This window comes from Sander vitreus, chromosome 20 (genome assembly GCF_031162955.1).
Source record: "Sander vitreus isolate 19-12246 chromosome 20, sanVit1, whole genome shotgun sequence".
Classification (NCBI taxonomy): domain Eukaryota; kingdom Metazoa; phylum Chordata; class Actinopteri; order Perciformes; family Percidae; genus Sander; species Sander vitreus.
Genome location: NC_135874.1, coordinates 9,284,485 through 9,306,256, shown reverse-complemented (window position 1 = coordinate 9,306,256; position 21,772 = coordinate 9,284,485). Strand labels below are relative to the sequence as shown.

Here is a 21,772-nt window from a genome sequence, read left to right as displayed (position 1 = left end):
GTAAAACTACCACAGCTTTATGAGTTATTGTACAATGTCTTTAGGATGGATGGGGATGCTAAATGTCATAAAAAGTCTCAACGGATGACCTATGAATGTGTGTTATATTATTTTTTGTGAAGAATTTGTGCTGATACTAGGCCATTTTACACCTTTTCCTGAAGCCATAAAGGTCATGCTGGAAATGTGAGATGTTTTTTTTACACGTATGAGTTGTTCCCCAGCTCATAATTTTTATGTGTGATAATAACCCAAACTAAAATGACCCCATCTATTCCTCTAACAGATCCTCCCCAGGACAACGGTGGCTCAGAAGCTCTTACGTACCTGCTAGAGATCTCAGAGGGATGCTCTGAAGGTACGACTTATATCTATCTGCCTGTGCTTCCGTCCATCCATCCAGCCGCACATTCAGCTGATTTGAGTGCTTTTTCAGTCCACCATCTTATAAAAGAAAGCTCAAAATGTACCAAACCGTCATCACTCCCCTGTGCTGGTTCTCTCTATGCATCCATTTCTCTCACTTACCCTCCTAAGAATAGCAGCGGCCATAATTCAGTCTTTGTTGGCAGCAATTTAGCACACAGCATTTTTCAGATTTCTGCTGATCTGCACCCCAGGAAGCAAATGTTCTCTGTATTCATTCAGTCACATCAAAGAAAGAGGAGTACGTTGTTTCTTGAAGACCAGTGTTGAATATGAAAGAACAGAAGAATGAAACGTCAAAAGCTCGTATGTCTTCTTTCATTGGTAATGAAAGAGGATCAACAGCAGCACATATTGAACCCCATGTCCAGTGGATTGATGTAATTGGTTTTGGGTGTAATTTGCTTCATCAGGACTGTGTGGGTGTGATTTGATCAGATTCGATTGACAGTGACCTAACAACCCACCAATTCCATCAGATTTTGATTCTGGGGTTCCTGATCTGTGCAAGGGAGTACATTGCATAACCTGTTTCCAACTGCTACTCAACTTTAAACCAGTGAAGAGAGCACAGACAAAACACAAAATACAGAAATATATGATGTGATATCACTAAAACTGTTCTTGCCTTGATGGAATATTGTTTGTTCATGTAGGATACCATGACCGTGACAAATAGGTTTTTGAGGGCCTTCAAACATCAGAGATACCTTGCATATTATAACAATTTTCTTTGCCCATTTTCCCCTGTTCTCTGATCTGTATATTGAGGGCTCGAGGTATTTTTGGCGCCCCCCAAAGAGGTTTTAGCCAGCCCTGAAGGAAAATCACTAGCACCAAAATGATAACAATTGAGAATAAAAAATATATACATTTTTGGTTATGAAATTGTCAGAAATAACAGGAAAATGCATAGATTTCTGTCAAATGGGGTAGCAGAGTCTTTGCCTTTCCTGTACGCGTACTGATCATGCTTGCTGTTGTGCGTAGTCCCCCCCCTCCCCAAGGCCCATGCTGAGTCAGGAAAAACCCTGTATTGTCTCCATTTCCTCCTTTTTTCTGTGCCCCTTTCACCTTTTACCTCTCACTAAGTTGCACCAGCGGTGAACTCTCAGGATGGTCCTGGCTCATCTCATTGTGGTTGCTGGAATTCATTACAGTATTACATGTGTTTTTGTGTGGGTAGCTTCACTGCTCTGAAACAGTTGTTTGGGTAAACTCTAAGCAGTCAGTGAACACTGTCTTTTTTTATGTGCAGCGCTTAAGTGTTCACTTGAACACCACTTTTAGCTGTAGACAGAGCCAAGCCAAGGGAGCCTCAAAAGCAAGAAACACACAAACTGACAGAGGCCAGTGAAAGGTTGATGATAATTGATTCTATTTGCATTCTGACTTAATCTGGTGCATAAATAAGTGCTCTTTTTCTCTGTGTATTTTTTTAACCCCCACTTTCTCTCTCAATTTTTTTCAATTTTAATTTCAGTTTGCTTTATTGGCCCCCTCTGTACCTTCTGAAGCTATGAATCTAATAACAGCATGGTTTATGGGTTACTTCTTTATGGGCTCAATAATAGTTTAGAGAACAGCGCCAAGGTCGTCCTAATCAATGCGTGTGTGTGTGTGTGTGTGTGTGTGTGTGTGTGTGTGTGTGTGTGTGTGTGTGTGTGTGTGTGTGTACATGATTTGTCTTTGTGTATTTCTGCGTGTTCATGTATGTAATACTATGATAGATGTGCCTCTTAAGAGGACTACAAGAACAAACCACGCAAGAGGCTGGCTGGTTGAACTCTCTGTGACTCTTTATGTCCTGTACCAGTATGAACCAGTGCAGGTTCACCTACTGTAACATTGTTAATTCTTCATAGCTTGACATACATTTGTTTAATGAGAACACTGGAAATAGCCAGACACTTACACAATGATAAGGTATATAAAAAAAAAAGTTTTTCAAGCCTCGCCAAAGCATTTTTGAAACGTGAAGAAGTAAGTAGCTGTAGTCAGAGTATGTAAATAACTCAGGTGTATGCAATACATAATCCCAATATATGCTCCTTCTGCTGTAAAACTGCTTTCTGTGCTGTGGTATAAACAGGATTTATATTTGCAAAACACAAGTGCTGCTTTACAGGTGAAATAATAAGTTTCACAGTACCACACAATCCATCAACAGAACCAAAAAAACAACCCCAAAGTGGTGTGCAGTTATTAGGTCAAGGGGATCTGTTTCCAGAAAAATAATTAGGTCGACTGCAGTGTAGATGCGAAACAGCAGGAGATTCTGACATGCACTTATGCTCATGTATGTTGTATGGGTTGCTTAATCCGGTTGTTTTGTGTGTGCGTGTGTGTGCAGCGAGCCAGTGGGAGGTAGCATACAGTGGTCCAGCAACAGAATGTGTGTGTGAGCGCCTCACACCTGGGATCTTCTACCGCCTACGTGTGTGTAGCATCACCACGGGAGGACACAGCCCGGTAAGATACAAACACACACACACACTCTCACATGCAAAACTTCAGAGTGGTAACCTTTAATTTTTTACGAATGAGTTAGGAGTTTGGCAGCAGTGATGCATCAGTGTTGCGCATGTAGTAAAACGGGGGGGAAATCTGCACATAGATTATCAACAATGTACCCAAGTATAATTAAGATTTTTGCCAGTAATTATTCAAACTGATCTATAACTGCAGTTCCTTCTCTTTTGTTGTGATTTCCTGTCCTCCTGAAGTGCACTGTTAGTGTTCCGGTCCGTACACTAAGTGTTCCACCAGGGCCCTGCCAGCCGCCAAGGATTGTGGGTAAAGCCAAACACAAGGAAGTGCAGTTAGAATGGGGTAAGTGCACACATACACGTACACTGTGTTTAGTTTTATTTACCACAATGTATTTGAATAGTTTTATGTAAGGAGGCTAAAGCACCTTCTGGCTGCTTTATACATTTCCCCGGCCAACTCTAATGAAACCTTAGTCAACCATGTTTCGGCCTAATTGAGCCCTAATTTAGCCTATGAAATGCCTAACCTAGCCTCACATCTGACTTAACTCCCCTAATGTCTACCCATTATTGCAGATTAGTACTGTTATCTGTTGGCAGGCAAAAGTCTCCCAGCCTGAAATGCTGAGGAAGTTCTTGTTTAACCAATTTAATCCAGCTGGCCTCAGTCCTAATGAGCTCAAATTCAGGCAGCGCTGCTGCAATTACTGACTCAAGTTGAAGGTCAGACATAATGTATTGGAGGGTTTTCCCCCTGTCTCCCTCATTTATTACTTTCACCATAGTGCAACCAGAGTAAGGCAACTGGTAGAAGAAAGAGGGGATTGAGACATGCACCTGGTGAACTGATCTGTAAACACATGACGTCTGAAACTAAACATAATATTGAGCAAAGCTTTTAAAGTTTATGCATAAAAGACATCATATCGTCATATATGTTGTGTCTTTCTATTACACACGGTTTTAACTCTCTCTCTCTCTCTCTCTCTCTCTCTCTCTCTCTCCCTCCCTCCCTCCCTGTAGAACCCCCTGTCTCCGAGGGAGTATGTAAGGAGTGTGTGTTCAGTCTGGAGATGAGTGAGGGGGACACCAAGCCAGCAGAGGTCTACCATGGGTCGGAGCTGCAATGCACTGTTGGTAGTCTGCTGCCTGGTGCCACATACAGCTTCCAACTGCGGGCTGCCAACGAGGCTGGGGTAAGAAATTCAGATGCACACGCAGCAGGAGTACGAATGAAAAAGAAAACCCATCAACTAGTAATTTGCCAGGCAAGATCATAAAAAACATTAAAAAAAAAACACTTCCCTGATGAAACAGGGAACTTGGAACAACATTTTCAAAATGTATAAAAGTATTTATTTTTCTAATTTTTCCACTTTACAAGCATGCAATTCTGTATTTAATGGCTCTTAAGGCCATTAAGTCTACTCAGCACATCGAGTACATAAACTGCGGAACCTCTTAATATGATCCAAATATGAAAAAACTCCAACTCCATTTAAATTAAAATGTTTTTTTTTTTATTGTAGCCAGGCTCACAGACACACATAAACACAACAGGTACAAAGGGCCGGTATCTATTAGGTCAGAGTGTACCAGACAGACTAACCGCAGCCGAGTTTGGATGCATAAGTGTTCCACAGCGTACATCTGCTTGGTTTGATCATCCACACACTCGAGAGTGAACTAGCACTCAGACTGGCTAATCGAATGCTGGCACAAACAGGCAGTACACGCTTAAAAAAAATCATCGCACACATGCAGAGGACACACAAAAAGAAACAGCAGTCACATGTACACACAGAAATTGGCAACCCAGTGTGATTTGTGCCGTCTCTTCCACTTGTGTTAGGTCAAACACATGTCTCATCGTGAGTGTGGTGTCTCCTTCTCTCTTTCAGTTCGGAGCGTACTCCGAGCCAACAGAGGTGACGACTGCAGCGGGCCCTCCTGGCCAGTGCGGGGCGCCACTCATCACTCTCACCAGTAACACCTGCGTAATGCTCAACTGGGAGGTGAGATAAAAAAAACACAGATACGCTCTTGTACTTATCAAAGGAAACACTTGTTTTATGAGCAAATAAAGCATAAGAGAGAGGGAGAGGGAGAGGGAGAGAGACCACATTTCTTAAAGCTGTCTAAAGAGGCTCAACCTCCCTTTTTCTGTTTCTACTGACCTAAAAAGCTGCTGCTTTAAATGTGTCTACCTCTTGTGTACAAGAGACCTAGGAGACTGGTATCCAAATTAAAAGAAATATTTGGTGTTGTATCTAAAATTGAATCTAGTAGTATATCCCTCATTTCCCTTAAGCCTACTTTAATGTGGCATTATATTTCCTGATATGGCAGCATGTTTTAATTCCAAGTTCCCATTGGTTTCCCTGAGCTGAGTGTGTGTCTGTCTGTGTGTTGCAGAGTCCTGAGGGTTCGGGTACTGATATCTCCGAGTATCGTTTGGAGTGGGCGAGGGAAGACGAACCCATGGAGCTCATCTACTGTGGAGCTGCCACACAGTGTGAACTGTCTGACCTGACACCAGCCACCGATTTCTGCTGCAGGCTACAGGTAACACACACACAAACATACACTCCAAACCTACCTATAGGTATTAAATACACATGCACTTATTCACACCCAAACACAGATGCAGCTGCATTCCTGCGCAGAAAATAAGAAAGCACATAAACTATACAGAAACACATACACATGCACAAACATGCACATGAACACAAGCATGACAGAGACTCAGTCAGGACACCAACAAATGTCATCCAAGGGAGCCACAAAAGCAAGAAACACACACAAACTGACAGAGGCCAGTGAAAGGTTGATGATAATTGATTCTATTTGCTTAATCTGGTGAATAAATAATCTCTGTGTACTTTTTTAACATACACAGGCTGTGATTGGTGGGTGTTTTTTACAGGATTACAGCAGCTACAGTTGACGGATCTTTTTCAGTCCTTTTTCAGAGCCCATAAGTTATTTATTGCTGTCAGGGTGTAAAGACCATTTTAAACAATGTATAAAAAAAGTGTTTGTACTTTTTTAACACACACTCTCTCTCTCTCTCTCTCTCTCTCTCTCTCTCTCTCTCTCTCTCTCTCTCTCTCTCTCTCTCTGTCTCTCTCTTTCACTTCCTGCTCTGTACCTTCTGAAGCTATGAATCTAATCTAACGGCATGGTTTATGGGTTACTTCTTTATGGGCTCAATAATAGTTTAGAGGACAGCGCCAAGTTCATCCTAATGTCCTAATCAATGCGTTTGCGTGTGTACATGATTTGTCTTTGTGTATTTCTGTGTGTTCATGTGTGTTCATGTATTCATACTATGATAGATGTGCCTCTTAAGGGGACTACAAGAACAAACCACGCAAGAGGCTGGCTGGTTGAACTCTCTGTGACGCCTTACGTCCTAGGTTCACCTACTGTAATATTGTTAATTCTTCATAGCTTGACAAACATTTGTTTAATGAGAACACTGGAAATAGCCAGACACACAATGATAAGGTCAATAAAAGAAAAAGGTTTTTCAAGCCTCGCCAAAGCATATTTGACACGTGAAGATAAATCAGAAATACTACTGAAATATAACTTTTTCTTCAAAGTATGCAGATAATTTACTGCCACGATAGAGTAGTAAGTCAATACTTTGCTTTAAGCACACATTGTAGACTGCAAATCATGCCTTCTACTCCTTGATCTGCACTCACAATAATGTTGCTGTGCTGTTTTTGGAAAGTGGCTTCAGTTTAGTTTTATACAGAAAATGTGGTCCTCCTGTTCTTAGAATTACCGTATATTACATTATTTCATAATAAATCCATCGCTCCTCACAGACAGCTTGTTTTGTCTTGCTTGTTACTTTTAACAGCCTCAAAGTGCACATGCTTGCAAATTAAAAGAAAAATTCAGAGGACAATTTCAACATTTGTTAATTCTTTTTATTTTAGTTCAAGCATTCAAAATCTAGCACGTGTATTTTTAAAAAGCTGCTATATTTTGTCCGGGTTTTCTCCTCGCTGAGTTTGTCTGAGGCAATGCAGTAGACTATTACAACTCAAAAGCAATCAGAGGGCATTTGATAGAGGCTACTTGAGGTGAATATAAATGTGTTACACAACAGAAGGAATAGACAAATGTTCTTTCACAACTAATTTGAATTCATCCCCTCTGCTGGTTTTCTCTTCTTGTTCCATTCTTCATGTCTGTTCCTCTCCTCTATTTTACATTGGCTTGCTCGGTGTCACTTTTTCTCCTGCCAATTCATGTCACCTTTGTCTTCTTCTCTTTTCAACCTGCTTTTAACCTTCATCTATCTGTCTTAGTCTTTGTCTTTCCAATCATGCTTTTCTTGTCAACCCTTTCTTCACAACTTTTCCGCCCTCAAATCCCACTATCCCTTCCCTCATCTCCTTCATCTCTTACCCTCTCTGTGTTTTTGTGTCCAACTCAGGCAGTGAATCAGGCAGGTGCTGGTCCTTACAGCGAGCAGGTGAGTTTCCGGACCCCGGCGACAAATCCCGACCCAGTCTCCTCCCTCACCCTCCTGGACCTCCCGACCTCCTCAGAGTCAGGCCACTCCCCGTCTACCTGCCTCCTCCTGAGGTGGGACGAGCCGAACAGCAACGGGGCGGAGATTACCTCCTACGTCATCACCCTGGACGACCAATCTATCACTGTGGAATCCGGGACAAGTCACCTTGTCACAGGCCTGCAGCCAGACAGCGAATACAGGTACTGGCATAAATTAGTAGACAGCAGGGCTGAAGTGAGGAGCATTTAAACTGATGTTTTATTGGATATAAAGTGTGATTTATATTGTTGATGATCCCCAAATCATGGGTACACATTTTGACTTTCATGAGCTACAAATAAAATCCAACTATACTACCTCAGACATTGATTGATGGTCAAATGTCCATTAACATCAGATATCAGAGCATCTGAAACATAGTTCCTTCCTAAACCAGTATGAAATATTGAATAATAAACCCACATTAACAAGTAGTGCGCAGTCGGTTTCTAGAGCTTTTTTGTTTAAAACGGCTGCCTGCAGCGTCTGAACAAAAACAGTAAAGTTGCTGGCTGTAGAACCAAAAACCTGATTTGAAAGCTGCTGAAACGCTCTGTAGTGATCAAGGGAAAGTGTGATGTGTAATTCTCTGTGGGTTCATCACTATGACCCTTTCACATTCTTAAAGTCTAACTGAAATATATAGCATTATTAAAGGCTTGGGGTTGGTAATGTTGAAAAGCTAGCAGGATTTGAAAGTAGCATCTCCTAGGGGCTTCGTCTAACCCCTCCCCCTGCCCTCGGGGCTCCGACCCACACACAGACGTGCACCAGCACCGCTGCGTCGCTGCTTCAGAGCAGAGCGGAGAAAAGACCGCAATTTTACTTTAAGTCTGTGTAAGTAAGTCACCAGTAAGCAAACGCCTAATATTTTCATACCGAATGTTTAAATCAAACATAACTACTGTTAGCAATTCAGCGACGAAGCGCTTTGAGCTCAGGCTCGTACACGGGAGGGATTGAGTACGTACGTGCAGCGGGGCAAGATGGCATTTCATTGGTTCGTTCCACTCCTTTTTCAGAGCCCATAAGTTATTTATTGCTGTCGTGGTGTAAAGACCATTTTAAACAATATATAAAAAAAGTGTTTATTGGAAAAAAATTCAAAAATCTTGTCCTGCAGCTTGAACGAGCGACCAAACAAACATTCACCATTAAACAGCTTGTAAGTAAGTAAGAGCGTGCGGCCCATGTAGGCTGAGGCCTTTGCAGCGGCCCAGGTTTGAATCCGACCTGCAGCCCTTTGCTGCGTGTCATCCCCCATCTCTCTCCCACCTTTCTTGTCTATCCACTGTCACTCTGAAATAAAGGGGGGAAAAGCCCCCCCCCCCTTCCAAAAAAAACAGCTTGTAAACACACCTGCAAATAACACTTGCACATGCTGATGTGGTTCCTACTCTTCATTACCACTAACTACGTGCTGTCTACCCAGGAGTCATGACATGTAGGCTACAGTGCAAGTTTGTTTGCTTTGTATCTTGTTCCCTACAGTGTAATACATGAATTTTAAAGCACAGGTACACAGGAGGTATCAGTTGTAGTACTATAAGTACTAGCTAGCTATGTATACTAGATAGGGATAGCCTGTATGATGTTTGCATGAGCAGTGATGTCAGACCTTTTTATACTCAAGCAACAGTAAACAACGAATTAGTAATCTGAATCACCAAATGCTGTTGTGCTTCTATAAGCGATTTTGTGATTACTGGAGTGTGTGTGTGTGTGTGTGTGTGTGTGTGTGTGTGTGTGTGTGTGTGTGTGTAGTGAGTTCTTTGAATCAAGAAGGGAGGGAGTAAGCATGTGACATATGAAGAGGCACAGTGATCACACTCCATTGTTTTCATTCAGAGGTTGTTTTTGTCCCAATGTCACTCTGCTCTCTTGCGTAATGGCTGCCACTGAGGCAGAACACGGTGCATGTGTGCGTTTGTGTACGTGGGTGGGTGTGTGTGTGCATGAGAGTCTCCCTGTGGGAGTTTTTTTTTTTTTTTGTGTGACAATGACGGTAATTCTGGTTGTTTTTTACAGCAGTGGGGCACTTCAAATAATATTATTCATATTGCATTACCATGAATAGCTTTGGGAAGGACGGCAGTAAATGTTGTTTGCTCTGTCGGAGTGGGGCGGTGTGGTCTTTAGCGCAGGTTGTGTTATTGTTGATAAATATTGTTTAGACTTAAGGTGTTTTTCCTCTCGTCTGTCCATGCCGAGGAGAATTGTCCTTAGTAATAATAGTTGTATGTTCAAGAGAAAAAATGTAATTTACATTTTATATGTTTAAAAAAAGTAGTAATAGTACACCTAAACCACATACACCACCTAAATAATGTATTTTCTAATTACATTTTGTGTTTTCATTGAACGCCTCAATAACCTTCAATCCCCAAAGGTTGTGTGGAACGTCTTTAGTTTAAAAAAAATAAATAATTGGCAGCAGAGTTTGTTTTTCAGTAATGGCCTTTTTTTCAAATTCAAGGTTTCACAGCACTCCTTATGCATCTTCACTCAATCCTGTCACAGTCCATTACTTATGTTAAAAGGTATTTAAGTCTGGAGAGACACCTTAAGAGGATAATTGCCACACCGTCACACATCACAAAATACAGATTCACTGAAGCTGCAGTGCTAAAAGTTCATCCTTGAACGGACAACAAAACCACAAAATGTAAATTTTAATTAAATGAGACGTTGCATGTTTGTCATTCAAATAAAAGTATTTGTATTTGCAGGAAGGTGCAATTATGCATCTTGTTTCCCACTTGCAAAATAGATGTTTAATTTACATTTTAGTCATTTGGCTATCTGTCATTAACTTGAGCATACGATGAGTGACTAGTTAGGGAGGTAAGTGTTTTGCTCAGCAGGAGACATGGTTACCCCAAGCCTTGTGGTTGTGCAGCGGCCACTGATGTGCTACCTTTTGTTCATCTTTTCCTTCAGTTTTCTTCATGTCACGATAAAACACAATGCCGCAGCTATTGAACTGAACTTTGATATGTAAATCTCTACATAACTAAATGTAATCCCTCATCATCAAAAGCTAGGATCCTTCATCTCTCATCCTCTTCCTTCTTCTCTATCCGCCATCATCTTTTATCTATATGCTTAATTACCCTGCGGACGGATGCCCTTTATCATTGGTCCTCACACAGCTGCATGAATTATAATGAAAGGTTACAGTTGCAGGGAATCAGCAATTGAATGTCAGACAGTAGATGCTCACTAGCTGAGGGCCTCTGATATGGATGCTAATCAGCTGATTAGACATTGACAGAAAAAGGATGTAAAAGGGAGGGGAAGAAGAAAGGCAGCAGTGGAGTTTGAAAGAAATCAATTTCTGAAAGTGCTTTTTAACTAGCAGTAGATCTGTATGTCCTTGTGTGCGTGCACGTGTTTGTTAATATTTGTTATTGGAGATGCACCGGTTGATCGGCCACCGGTCAAAACCATCGTTGTCAGATGATCAGCCATGACCGGTGACCAGCCTATCAGTCTCATATTATCGGGGTTTTTTTGTCGGTCAAATATACACACGATTGTTTTACATTGCGCACACGGCAGCACAGACGGGAACATCACAGCCACACACACAACATGCACATCGCGCACACAGAGGCAGCTGCGGCACACAGTACAGTCACACACACACACACACACACACACACACACACACACACACACACACACACACACACACACACATCATGTCATCCTTGTGGAACTTCTTAAGCGTTAGTGAAAAACACATAAAGCTCACAATTTGCAACACCTGCAAGTCCAAAATAAGCTGTGGGGGAACCACCTTAAAAACATTTGGAACAACTACCTTAATCACACACTGACTGTTGTCACAGCAACATACAGTCCTGCCAACTTGGCAACTGTCCTGCTAGATTTAACGTTTTTTCAGATCATCAGGGAAAAAGCGAGAAAAAAAAAAAAAAAAAAATATATATATATATATATATATCCTTTCATTCCCATGCATGCTGCTCAGTAATCACAGTGACTGGCTTTTCTGCAAATAGCGCTGGGGCTCTCCCTCTCCTCTTGCGCTGTGCGCAGTCAGTAGGTGTGGTGCAGGCAGGAGGACACCATTTGCTGCAGGAGTGGGAGTTAATATATAATACACACACACATTTACATTCTTGTAAATATATACTGATTTGTAAATAGTTTGGTATAACTTAATGCATAGTTTTAGATAGATACAAAGTTGACCCTCTATAATAGGCCTACATACACACGTTTTCTTTTGGTGAAGTAAAACGTGTGGGATATACTAAAAAAAATGTTCAATTGGATTTTATTCGTATTTTTAAATTTGTTTGAAGAGAAGGTTCTGTAAACTGGTGCCGTTTTGGAGAAAATGTTATTTGATAGTCAATGTTTTATTATGAACACATAGATATAATTTAATTTTCCATTCAAGTGGGTAGTGACTCACTGTTCCTCAAATTGTGGGAGGTGCTACGCTGCAGCTCTCTGTGTGCTCTCCCAACAGCATTGGTATTTTGTTTATGTTGGTCATTTGGTCAGATTCGGGATGTTGGTGTTCCAATTTGGGGAAATATTTGGTTCGGACTGGCTGGAGTTTTGTGCATTCTCTTAGGAAGAAAGTGCAGTTCTGTCTCAACTTGGTGTTTGTTGCGCAGCTGGCAGAAACGCTCGTCTTTAGGGAGCCATGAATGTTTGTATCGGCACACTCATTAAATCATATTGCACAGAACCAGCTGTAGCCTGAAAAGTTCTTTTCAAACAGTAAATCTTGTAAAACACTGTGCAGCAGTAATTGTTTTTAATGCATACTACTATGCTCTAGATGAAGGAAAAAAAGTGGGCCAACGAATCCAGACATATTCATGTCTCATCCTGGAGAGTACATTTGTTTCTAATGGGAGGATAGTAATGGCCGAAGGGAACCAGGGTCAAAGCTAATACGCCAGATGAGCCTCTTCACTGAAAATGACTCCACCATTAGATAAATAGGTCTGCCAACACGCTAAGAACACACAAGGTTACGTAGTATGTAGTGTATATACCCAGCGTTTATGTACATGTTCTTTTGTCTTGTGCACTTGATCCCTGCACACAAACGTGTTGCTGTAACACAAGTTTTAAAGGCATTTTCCCAAAAATATCAAGTAGTGTCTGATCATACATGTAAAAAGACATTTTATCGTAGGGGTTTTCACCTGGCACGATCAAATTGTAATCTGCCTCTCCCTCTCTTGCAGTGTACACATCCAGGCGGTGAATGCCATCGGCTCTAGTCCCTTAAGTCCACACCTACTGGTGAGGACACGCCCCCTCCCTCCAGCCCCGCCCCCCCTCGAATGTTCAGCGGCTGGCCCTCAGAGCCTGAAACTGAAGTGGGGCGAAAATGCCAGCAACACGCACACCCGTGCCCTGCTCGCCGATGACATGGTCTACACACTACAGATGGAGGACAAGAACCACAGGTACGCACGCACGCACGCACGCACATACACGCACACACACACACACACACACACACACACACACACACACACACTAATCTATACCTCGTGGTATATACTGAGAAGGAGTCCGTCTTATTTTATTCCAGACCACATGTACAGGGTAAAGAACAGATAAAAAGTCAAAACATACTTATTTACACATCACAATAAAAACTCATAATTAAAGATTACATTTAAGGAAGACAATAAGAACACATTTTGTTCACACTAAACAATCATTGTATATGCTTTGTTGTATGATTTGAAGTCATTCACAGCAGCTCCTATATACCCTACAGCCATACTTCATAGTATACACTAAGCGTATACTAACACTAGGCATACACAAACCACTGCATAGTGGATGATGAAGTGCCTTCTTTATGCTGCTTGCCCGACAGTTTGTGATACAATTTACAACATGGGTGAACAAGCCGTACTTCCATTAGCGCTGAGTGGTATGGTTGAAAGCAATATTCTTTACCAAAATGTAGGCCCAATTGAGCAGAAATGTTCATATGCTTCAGCCTTGCTGGACTTATAAATACTCTGTTTTCCTCAAAAAGTGTAAAACTAATTAAACACTACTCCTCCCACAGTTTTTGCTCAAATTACACCAACGTTGCTCCTCTGCATCTTCGGACTGTTCTCCACAAACGATCCAGCCAGATTGTTGAATTATCAAAAATTGAGCCCGCAGTGCATCAACATGTCTTACATTAAATTGTACTGCAAACAACTACTAATGGTTATGAAAATAAATGCCAACATTTTAATCTCATGGTAGAAGTAGTGTGGTAAATTTCAGAATTTTATCTCAACAACAGAATTTTTGTTAATATTTTGAATGCTGTCCTCATGTAGGCTATTGCAGTCAATGGGAATAGAGCATCTTTAAACATTAGTTTTGTCCCTTATGGAGCGATCAATCTTTGTAAAAAGTTAATTACAATGTGTTGTTTAGATGAAGTACACACATTCTCCGAATTTTGTCTTGATAACTGAATATTTGACACTAGTTTGAAATCTGTTTACAAGCAACCCCGGTGATTGCCTCAGTCATAGTGTGAAGTGTGAAGCCATCTATGGTCACTCACTTTGGCAGTTATCTCATCAAGATCATGACTCGCTTGATGTCTGAGGTTGTGAGTTCAAACCCTGGTTAAAGCAGAACAAACATGCCAATGCCTACTCAGGTTTTGTGTCTGTGGATTAGACACCTAGGTTTTAAGGTGCTTCTTCTTTATCAAAATGCTTGGCCCCAACTCACATTTTTTTCTTGGGTTTGTAGACGGTTTTGATCATTAACGCTATACACACTTCTGTAGAGAGAAGACAAGATTAGTAACTATCATATACGGAGTCTCAGCTACAACCGGGGATTAAAACTGCGTGAGAAATTGCTCTCTAAACCTCTCAGGTTCAGACTTTTTAACCCACAGCTAGTCAATACAGCAAATCAGGACCCAGAAGGTCAATACTACACACTAACACAAGATAGACAGAACATGAGCAGCTTGAGAGAAGATGGCGGAGTTTGTGTGGATTAATGCCTTGTTAGAAGTGTGTGTGTGAGTGTGTGTGAGTGTGTGAGTGTGAGAGTGTGAGAGTGTGAGAGTGTGAGAGTGTGTGAGAGTGTGAGAGTGTGTGAGAGTGTGTGAGTGTGTGGAGTAACCAGATGTACCAGCGAGTTGTCACGTTGAGGGCATCTGGAGCCAGCGGGGATACAGCCTCTAACAATCAACCCTCTATTTAACTGACTGGTCAGACAGGTGTGACAAAGAGAGAAACAGGGAGACGGAGAATTAGAAGACTGAGGAGGGGAAGGAGCAAAACATGATTGCTGACAGGGAGTGAAACACATAATTGGAAGGAGGGCAGAGTTTTTTATACATCCAAGCAGAAATGGCAAAGAGTGGGAATAAGTAAAGGATGAACAAAGAAAATGACTAAACTGAAAAGCCGTGAAAAGGCACTTTTATCTGCCCACCTGTCAGATTGTCTCGCTCCCTGTCTCCCTCTGTCGAGCCCTCTACCATTCTGGTTGGCTGGCCATCAGTGTTTGAATTAAGGCTTGGCTGGCATCAAGTTGGCACCCAGGTACCTTGGCACCCCTGGAATGATCCAGAGTGCAGCAGGCAACAGATGGGGACCTGCGATCTGTTAACCTCTCCGAGACACACACACACACACACACACACACACACACACACACACACAAACACAAACACAGAGGCATGCACGTAGGCACACTCCCTGCCAGCCAAATTAAAACAGCTTTCACAGTTTAGAGAGTTTTATTTACCATTTTCTAGTTGGCACAGTGATTAGTATGGCAGTATGCTTGTGTGTGTGTGTGTGTGTGTGTGTGTGTGTGTGTGTGTGTGTGTGTGTGTGTGTGTGTGTGTGTGTTGCATATATCTGTATGTACCATATTTGAATCAGAAGGTATTTTTTTTAGAATCATCCTCGCATTGGCTGTAAATTGAAACATTTGCTTTTCTGATTTTCCCATTCTTTCCTCGGATTATATGAATTTTCGAGCATGTTATTTTTAATAAGCCTACACATACACAGGTTAAAATAGACATTGACAATCTGCATTTATTCACAATCAGTCCACTTTTCAATACCACTCCTTTTCTTTATCCTTGTGGAAACAACAACAACATGTTATCCATCCAGTCAGAATCATTCCTTTTTGCATTCATGTCAAATTTCGTTCTGAACTTTAAAATGTTTTCTGTGTTCTAGATCAAATGTACAACACTGACAACAATAGGAATTCAATGACAAAAGCCACTCACAGGGTTTGTTTGTGTTCCGAGGTATCTTTTTGTTTGGTCCAAGTCTTTAGTCTTAGTTATTTAGTCTTTATCATTAGTCCCACCAGTTATACTGTACTTCTTCTTCCAGTCTACATGTCCCTCCCTGCACTCTGATAGTAGACTTTTAGGAGTGGTTGATTTAAGTAGGAGCGAAATTTAAGCTCACTGTCCTTTCAGCGGGGATGATATTTTTTCCACATTTCTGTACACTCCTCACAAAATAATACATGGAACATTTTGAGTAGGCCGCTAGTAACTAGCCAGTTACTCCATGGCATGATCTCTCTTCCTATCAAGGAAGTGTTTGCTATTCCTTAATTTATTCTCTACCAGAATATGCAAATGAATTAAAACAATAGCGGTAAAATGAAATACATTATTATTCAATATTGCAAAAGTTCATAAATTAAAATTTGAATGGGGTTAGAAATAGTTTAGGTATCATATTATGAAACTATTTGATTACTATTCTTTTTTTCAGTTCATATTCAATATTCCCAGACTTCCTACTCGTGTATGCTGTTTATGGTTACGTAACATATGAGTTGCTTTTTAATACAGTTTTAAAATGCCAACTGTTATTATATTGATTTTAAATATTTAGTTGTAAAAGCATGGATTTTATATATTCAAGGATAGCAGTGGCAGGGAATGAGGCAAGAAGACTTTGGATTTTTAGCATTTGGTTAGACAACAGTTCCAGATTTATTCAGACAGAACTGCAGATCATTTGGTTGGTATGAAAGATACAGAAAATAATAATAGCATCTCCACACAGCCCAAATACACAAATTTCACTCTCTCCTCTTCATCGCTATCATTTCCTCCATGACCATGTCCATAAACTCAATTCACTCACTGATTCAACTTAATTGCCTTTGCTAAAGATTAAATCACCTGAAGCTACTGGTGATTGTGACGTGTTTAAGAGTATTAGCAGCTGCATGAGTGTGTGTGTGTGTGTGTGTGTGTGTGTGTGTGTGTGTCTGTGTGTGTGTGTGTGTGTGTGTGAATGGATTGAGCTGGTTTAAAGGGCTCATATTCCCCCTTTGTGCTCTCATTAAACTCATATTTGAATGAATTAGTTGAAAGTTTTTAATCATTGATGAAATCGCCATGACAACCAGATGCTTCATCGCTAATCATAATGTATTGAGGGAGATTGGAAGGGCATTTTTAAAAGAGTATATTAAATAAGTATATTGAATCTTGAAATTGCTTTGTAAACAAACATATTGAATAGCCAGCTGCAATTTAATAATAGGATTTTAGATTTTGCCAATACATTCCATCAGTGTCATTTTTTAGCCAAATGGCATTACTGTCTATTTATGTTTTGACATTGGCTGTACCCTGTCTCTTGCTGTATCTCTCTCTTCGTCTCTGGACGGTCTTCTTCATATTTATTCATCTCATTTTATTGTTAGAAAGGTGACTTCACCTCTGGAGGACCTCTGGAGAATATTGCGCCCCTCTTTCATACATTTCATCCCTCCCACCTTATCTTTTACCCTCTGTGTTTTTTTCCCATCCACCCTGCCACCTGTTTGAGGGTGTGTAAGATGATAAACAAAGCTGTTTTTTCAGGTTCACAATATTGAATCTCATTTCTTTACTTTCCTCCCTTTCCTGCAGTTATTTTCAACTCTAATCTCCCCGTATGCAGACTTGTTGCTCGTGTTCTGTCCTCCCTCGCGCATGGCTTTTTTATATTCACCTTTTGTCCTCACAACGTTGGTGCCCTTTAAAAGCTGAATTTGTTTGATTTTCAAATTCCTTCTAGCAGGGGTATTGGGAATGTATGGCACCATGGAAACACAGGCAGCACAGTGCAAAGAAGGCTTAGACCTTCTGACAATGTATTTTTAAGATGAATGCAGGTGGAAGACCAGGCACGAGGGGCAAAGCTTGAGTAAAGCTGCTGTTTGTATGAATTACCCGTCCATATGTCCATTGCTGTCTGTCCAGTGTCACCCTTTCGTCCACTTTCCTGTCCTTCAGCCTTTCTTAAGTTCAGTTCTTCCATCTTTTCCATCCATATCTACCCATGCGTCACTCAGTCCACCATTTGCTTATTCATCCCTTAATGTTCCTCATTTCATCTTATCACTTAATCCTTGTATCCGGTCATTTTTTTTGTACACCCATCTGTTTTTCCACGCAGCCAGCCAGCAAACAATTCAGCCACTTTAAAAACAAGCTGTTTCTCCTTCTCGGCCTCTAATGCTAGCCTTATCAATAAGTAGCCATGCATGATACATCCATATCAGGCAATAATTGCTTAAAAATATGTTTACTATTATAGAAACTGAACAACAACAAATGTATACAATTCCTGTGCAAATGTGATGACGATTGATTTCATTATTAAGAACAATTGCACACATTTATTTTGGTCATAATATGCAATTTCTGTAACTAATTAATCTTAAGTGGATAAGGTTATTAGTTAGCTTTCTGTGCATTGCTAAAAGTGTTGTTCTTCTTTTAATAGTTGCACAAAAAAAAATTTATACAGGAATGCTTTCGAGGCTCCACTTGCTTTTGAAAATAAAGATGTTTGACAGTGTTATGCCAAAGTAAATGTTAGCTTTTCTGTGTGAGATGAATGATTGCAGGCTCCTGGAAACGGTGTTATGTTTAAAAATGAAGGAGTGGTACAATCAAAGCAGTGGTTTGAGATGTGTGCATCTGAAACAACACAAGCATCACAGTTACACCACAAAAGGCACATTACATAAATAGTCTTCAATAGTCAATTCTTGTCTCATGATATCAGTACAAAATTCCAACATTGGCATGTGTGTGAATAAGGACAGAAAAAATGGATGGCAACCATCCGAACAATAACACATCCTTGTCTGCTTCTAACCTCCCTGTCCTCCGCTGCTCCTTCTTGTGGTTAATTGGGCAGCTGTTTGGCTCTGGACTGAGAATGCGGTAATCTCATTAAGTGTGTGTGTGTGTGTGTGTGTGTGTGTGTGTGTGTGTGTGTGTGTGTTTAATGCTCTGCTCAGTGTTAATTGTTTTAATGATGGAGATTTCTGATAATGGAAAGGTTGATATTTATAAAACATTAATATATGCCAAGTGCTTGTTAAGAGTCAACAGAGTAAACAAAGGGAGAGACTCGGATACAGGTAGCTTTTACAATGCAACCGCTGAACTAATTCCACCAGCGCTGGGTGTCTGTGAGGCACTGAGGCAAAGGATTAACAACATTGTATATCAGCCAGAGAAACACATCACTTCTCCGTAGTGCAGCCACATAAAGAGCTCATCTAGAGTTATAGCCTACTACTAGACCATGACCTCTCTCGTACCTTCTCTCTCTTTCTCCTCTTTCCTCTAACAGCAGATCCTCCATCATCGTCTCCGCTCTTGTAATTACCAGTCACCTCGCTTTATTTTCTCCTCTTCTGACTTTCTTCCTCCATCACTGCCTCCTATCTTCTAACTTGCCCCATCACCTTTGTCTTTCTCCCTCTATTCCCTCTCTCCCATAACCCTTCCCCGCTCAGACTTTTTACCTTAGTGTGCTGAAAAGTTGATAACGGAGATAAATAACCCAATTTTTCAGCTCAAATCCCCATTTCTGCCCGCTTGGCCCCTTCACTCACTTAACATCTCTCCTTCAGTCCTTCAATATGTCCATCTAGCCAGCCAGAAACTTGTTTGGTGCTCATTTTTATTACATTTGTGACTATGGCCTGTCAGTATTCGCCCTGTGTGCTCATAAATCACTGCTATCTTTGTCAGGATGCATTCGCCTCTCTTCCCACCCGCATCTCTATTTCTTTTCAAGGTCTCAACTACTTATTTCTCAAGACAACCCCCCCTCATGGTACCATATGCCAAACCTATATTGACGCAGTTTAAGGTGACTGAACCCTTTAGTGATCAAACATAGACCAATATTTAGAAGTAACAACAGAACTGTGATTTATTTATCAACTGTATGGTTAGCCCAGCAGTGTCATGCACCCAGAACTGTTAATAAGCATAGTTAACTGCTAATGCCTGCTGCGACGAGTCATTGAAAGTCCTTCAGTCAATTTCAATCCTAAACGTCAGTCTCCAAAACTGGAGTTTGGTGATACAGTAAGTGCAAACCAAGTGTCGATGCCTCATCCTTCACTGCTCGCTATCCAAGTTTTTTTTTAAACTTTCTTTATCACCCCATCGCTCCTTTCCTCTAATCTATTCATGGAACAATGACTCCTTTCTCTCACCTTCACCTCACTCTTCACCTTCTCCCTTATCTTTGACTCACTTTACCTTTTTGCTAGGTTCGTCACATAGTCTCTCTCTCTTCTTCTCTCCTTCATCCCTTATCCTGATGTACAGATTTCCCCTTTGGATTTGTGATTCATTGTCTCTTTTCTTCCTCTTCATTATATCCTCTGTCCAGGTTTGTGACGATCTACCGCGGTCCCAGCCACACCTACAAGGTCCAGCGATTGACTGAGTCCAGTAGCTACAGCTTCAGAATACAGGCCATCAGCGATGCTGGGGAGGGTCCTTTCTCTGACACACACACCTTCTGCACCACCAAGTCTGTACCCCCTGCCCTCAAAGGTAAGCTGACCCAAGCAAAGTGTGTGTTTTGTTGCATGGCTGATGTCACTGACTGATCTCACTCCAGGATCCACCTGTTTGTAAATCCAGCGCTAAGTTTGTGTGTAGAATTCCTTTCTTTGTTCTTACAAGCTAGTTTTAAACAATACAAAAATAATAATACATGTCTCAGCTAGTGACGACTTGAGCAATGTGTTAATCGATTGCTAGGAAACATCTGTTGCGCCGTCCAATCTAAAGACTGAACTATATAGACAGGAAGTTACAATAACATCACAAGCTGTTTCATAACATTTTTCGGGGGGCATACAATATATTAAGCTTAACTGCTACTACTACTTTTGTAAATGTAGGTACTATTTTGTTTTGCTTATAAGTGCATACATGGACAAATAGTTTGTATTAATGCAGTTTGGAATGAGAGGGAAATATCAGATTATGCTAACCTATCTTATTTGGTCATTCAGTGTGACATTAGCATAACGTTTAGTAATTTAAGATATGTTATGTGTTATTTTTGTGAAATTTCATTTAAAATCTTGAGGTCAGATGTGTCGACCATATTATATATTTTTACCTCTTTATACACTGAAGGGGACATATATTAGCAAGCTAACGTTAGCTCAGGTAGCCACACAATAGTCACACCTGGCAGTTACTTGGTGTAAAAATTGAGTAGCAACTAATCGCTACATAAGAACAGCCCCATTTTGATTAAGTAATGCATAAATCTTCAGTTATGTTATAACTAGGCTAAGTTTGAACTTTTACGAGTGACACTGAAGGGCCCCAAAGAGGTGATACACTTACAGGTAAAGAAAAGGCAGTACATTTGTTTCTGTTTGGCTGGTAGAGATGACATGTTTACCGTTGCCTTGCTTGATTATTGCCTCCAGTATGTGGTCTTTGCTGTAAACTGAGAGGCGGTGGCTTATTATACCTACAATAATCACAGTCAAGAGTATCCTCTCAGGTAATATAACTGGAACCTATTATGGGTATGACCGTGAGGCTGTGAATGTGCAGCACAGCATTGACATACTGTATCTATAAACAGGCAAATAGTAGCCTCAGGGGTCCAAACAGCTTCTATATAACTGTTAGCAGTGCATGTGCACTGACTGAAAGGTTCTCTGCACATCAGCTGTCAATCAGAAAAACAAGAGCAGGACGATTTGAGACAAATCAATGAAAATGTCCCCAGTTAGAGTAAATTGTATGCTGTATTTCGCGCAGCAATTAATGCAGTCAGAATTGGATTATTGTTGTTGTTTCCAGTTTAAAATGACATTATCATCCAAGGATATTATTGCTTTGTCAGACAGTCATCACCACTAAAAAAAACATGAATTATTGCACAGGAATAATCTATTCTGCTGATATGAAAAA

General features: G+C 40.8%; 1 protein-coding gene across 2 annotated transcripts in view; it reads left to right on the top strand.

The window, feature by feature from the left end:
* fndc3ba (fibronectin type III domain containing 3Ba) overlaps window positions 1–21,772 on the top strand; it is a 107,175-nt gene that overhangs the window by 75,666 nt on the left and 9,737 nt on the right. For both annotated transcript variants that reach the window (XM_078276815.1, XM_078276814.1), the window contains exons 17-25: window positions 287–358; window positions 2,780–2,898; window positions 3,153–3,258; window positions 3,942–4,114; window positions 4,820–4,933; window positions 5,334–5,483; window positions 7,375–7,655; window positions 12,732–12,956; window positions 20,217–20,383. In XM_078276815.1, the coding sequence (XP_078132941.1) occupies window positions 287–358; window positions 2,780–2,898; window positions 3,153–3,258; window positions 3,942–4,114; window positions 4,820–4,933; window positions 5,334–5,483; window positions 7,375–7,655; window positions 12,732–12,956; window positions 20,217–20,383 (1,407 nt within the window). The remainder of the gene's footprint in view (window positions 1–286; window positions 359–2,779; window positions 2,899–3,152; window positions 3,259–3,941; window positions 4,115–4,819; window positions 4,934–5,333; window positions 5,484–7,374; window positions 7,656–12,731; window positions 12,957–20,216; window positions 20,384–21,772) is intronic.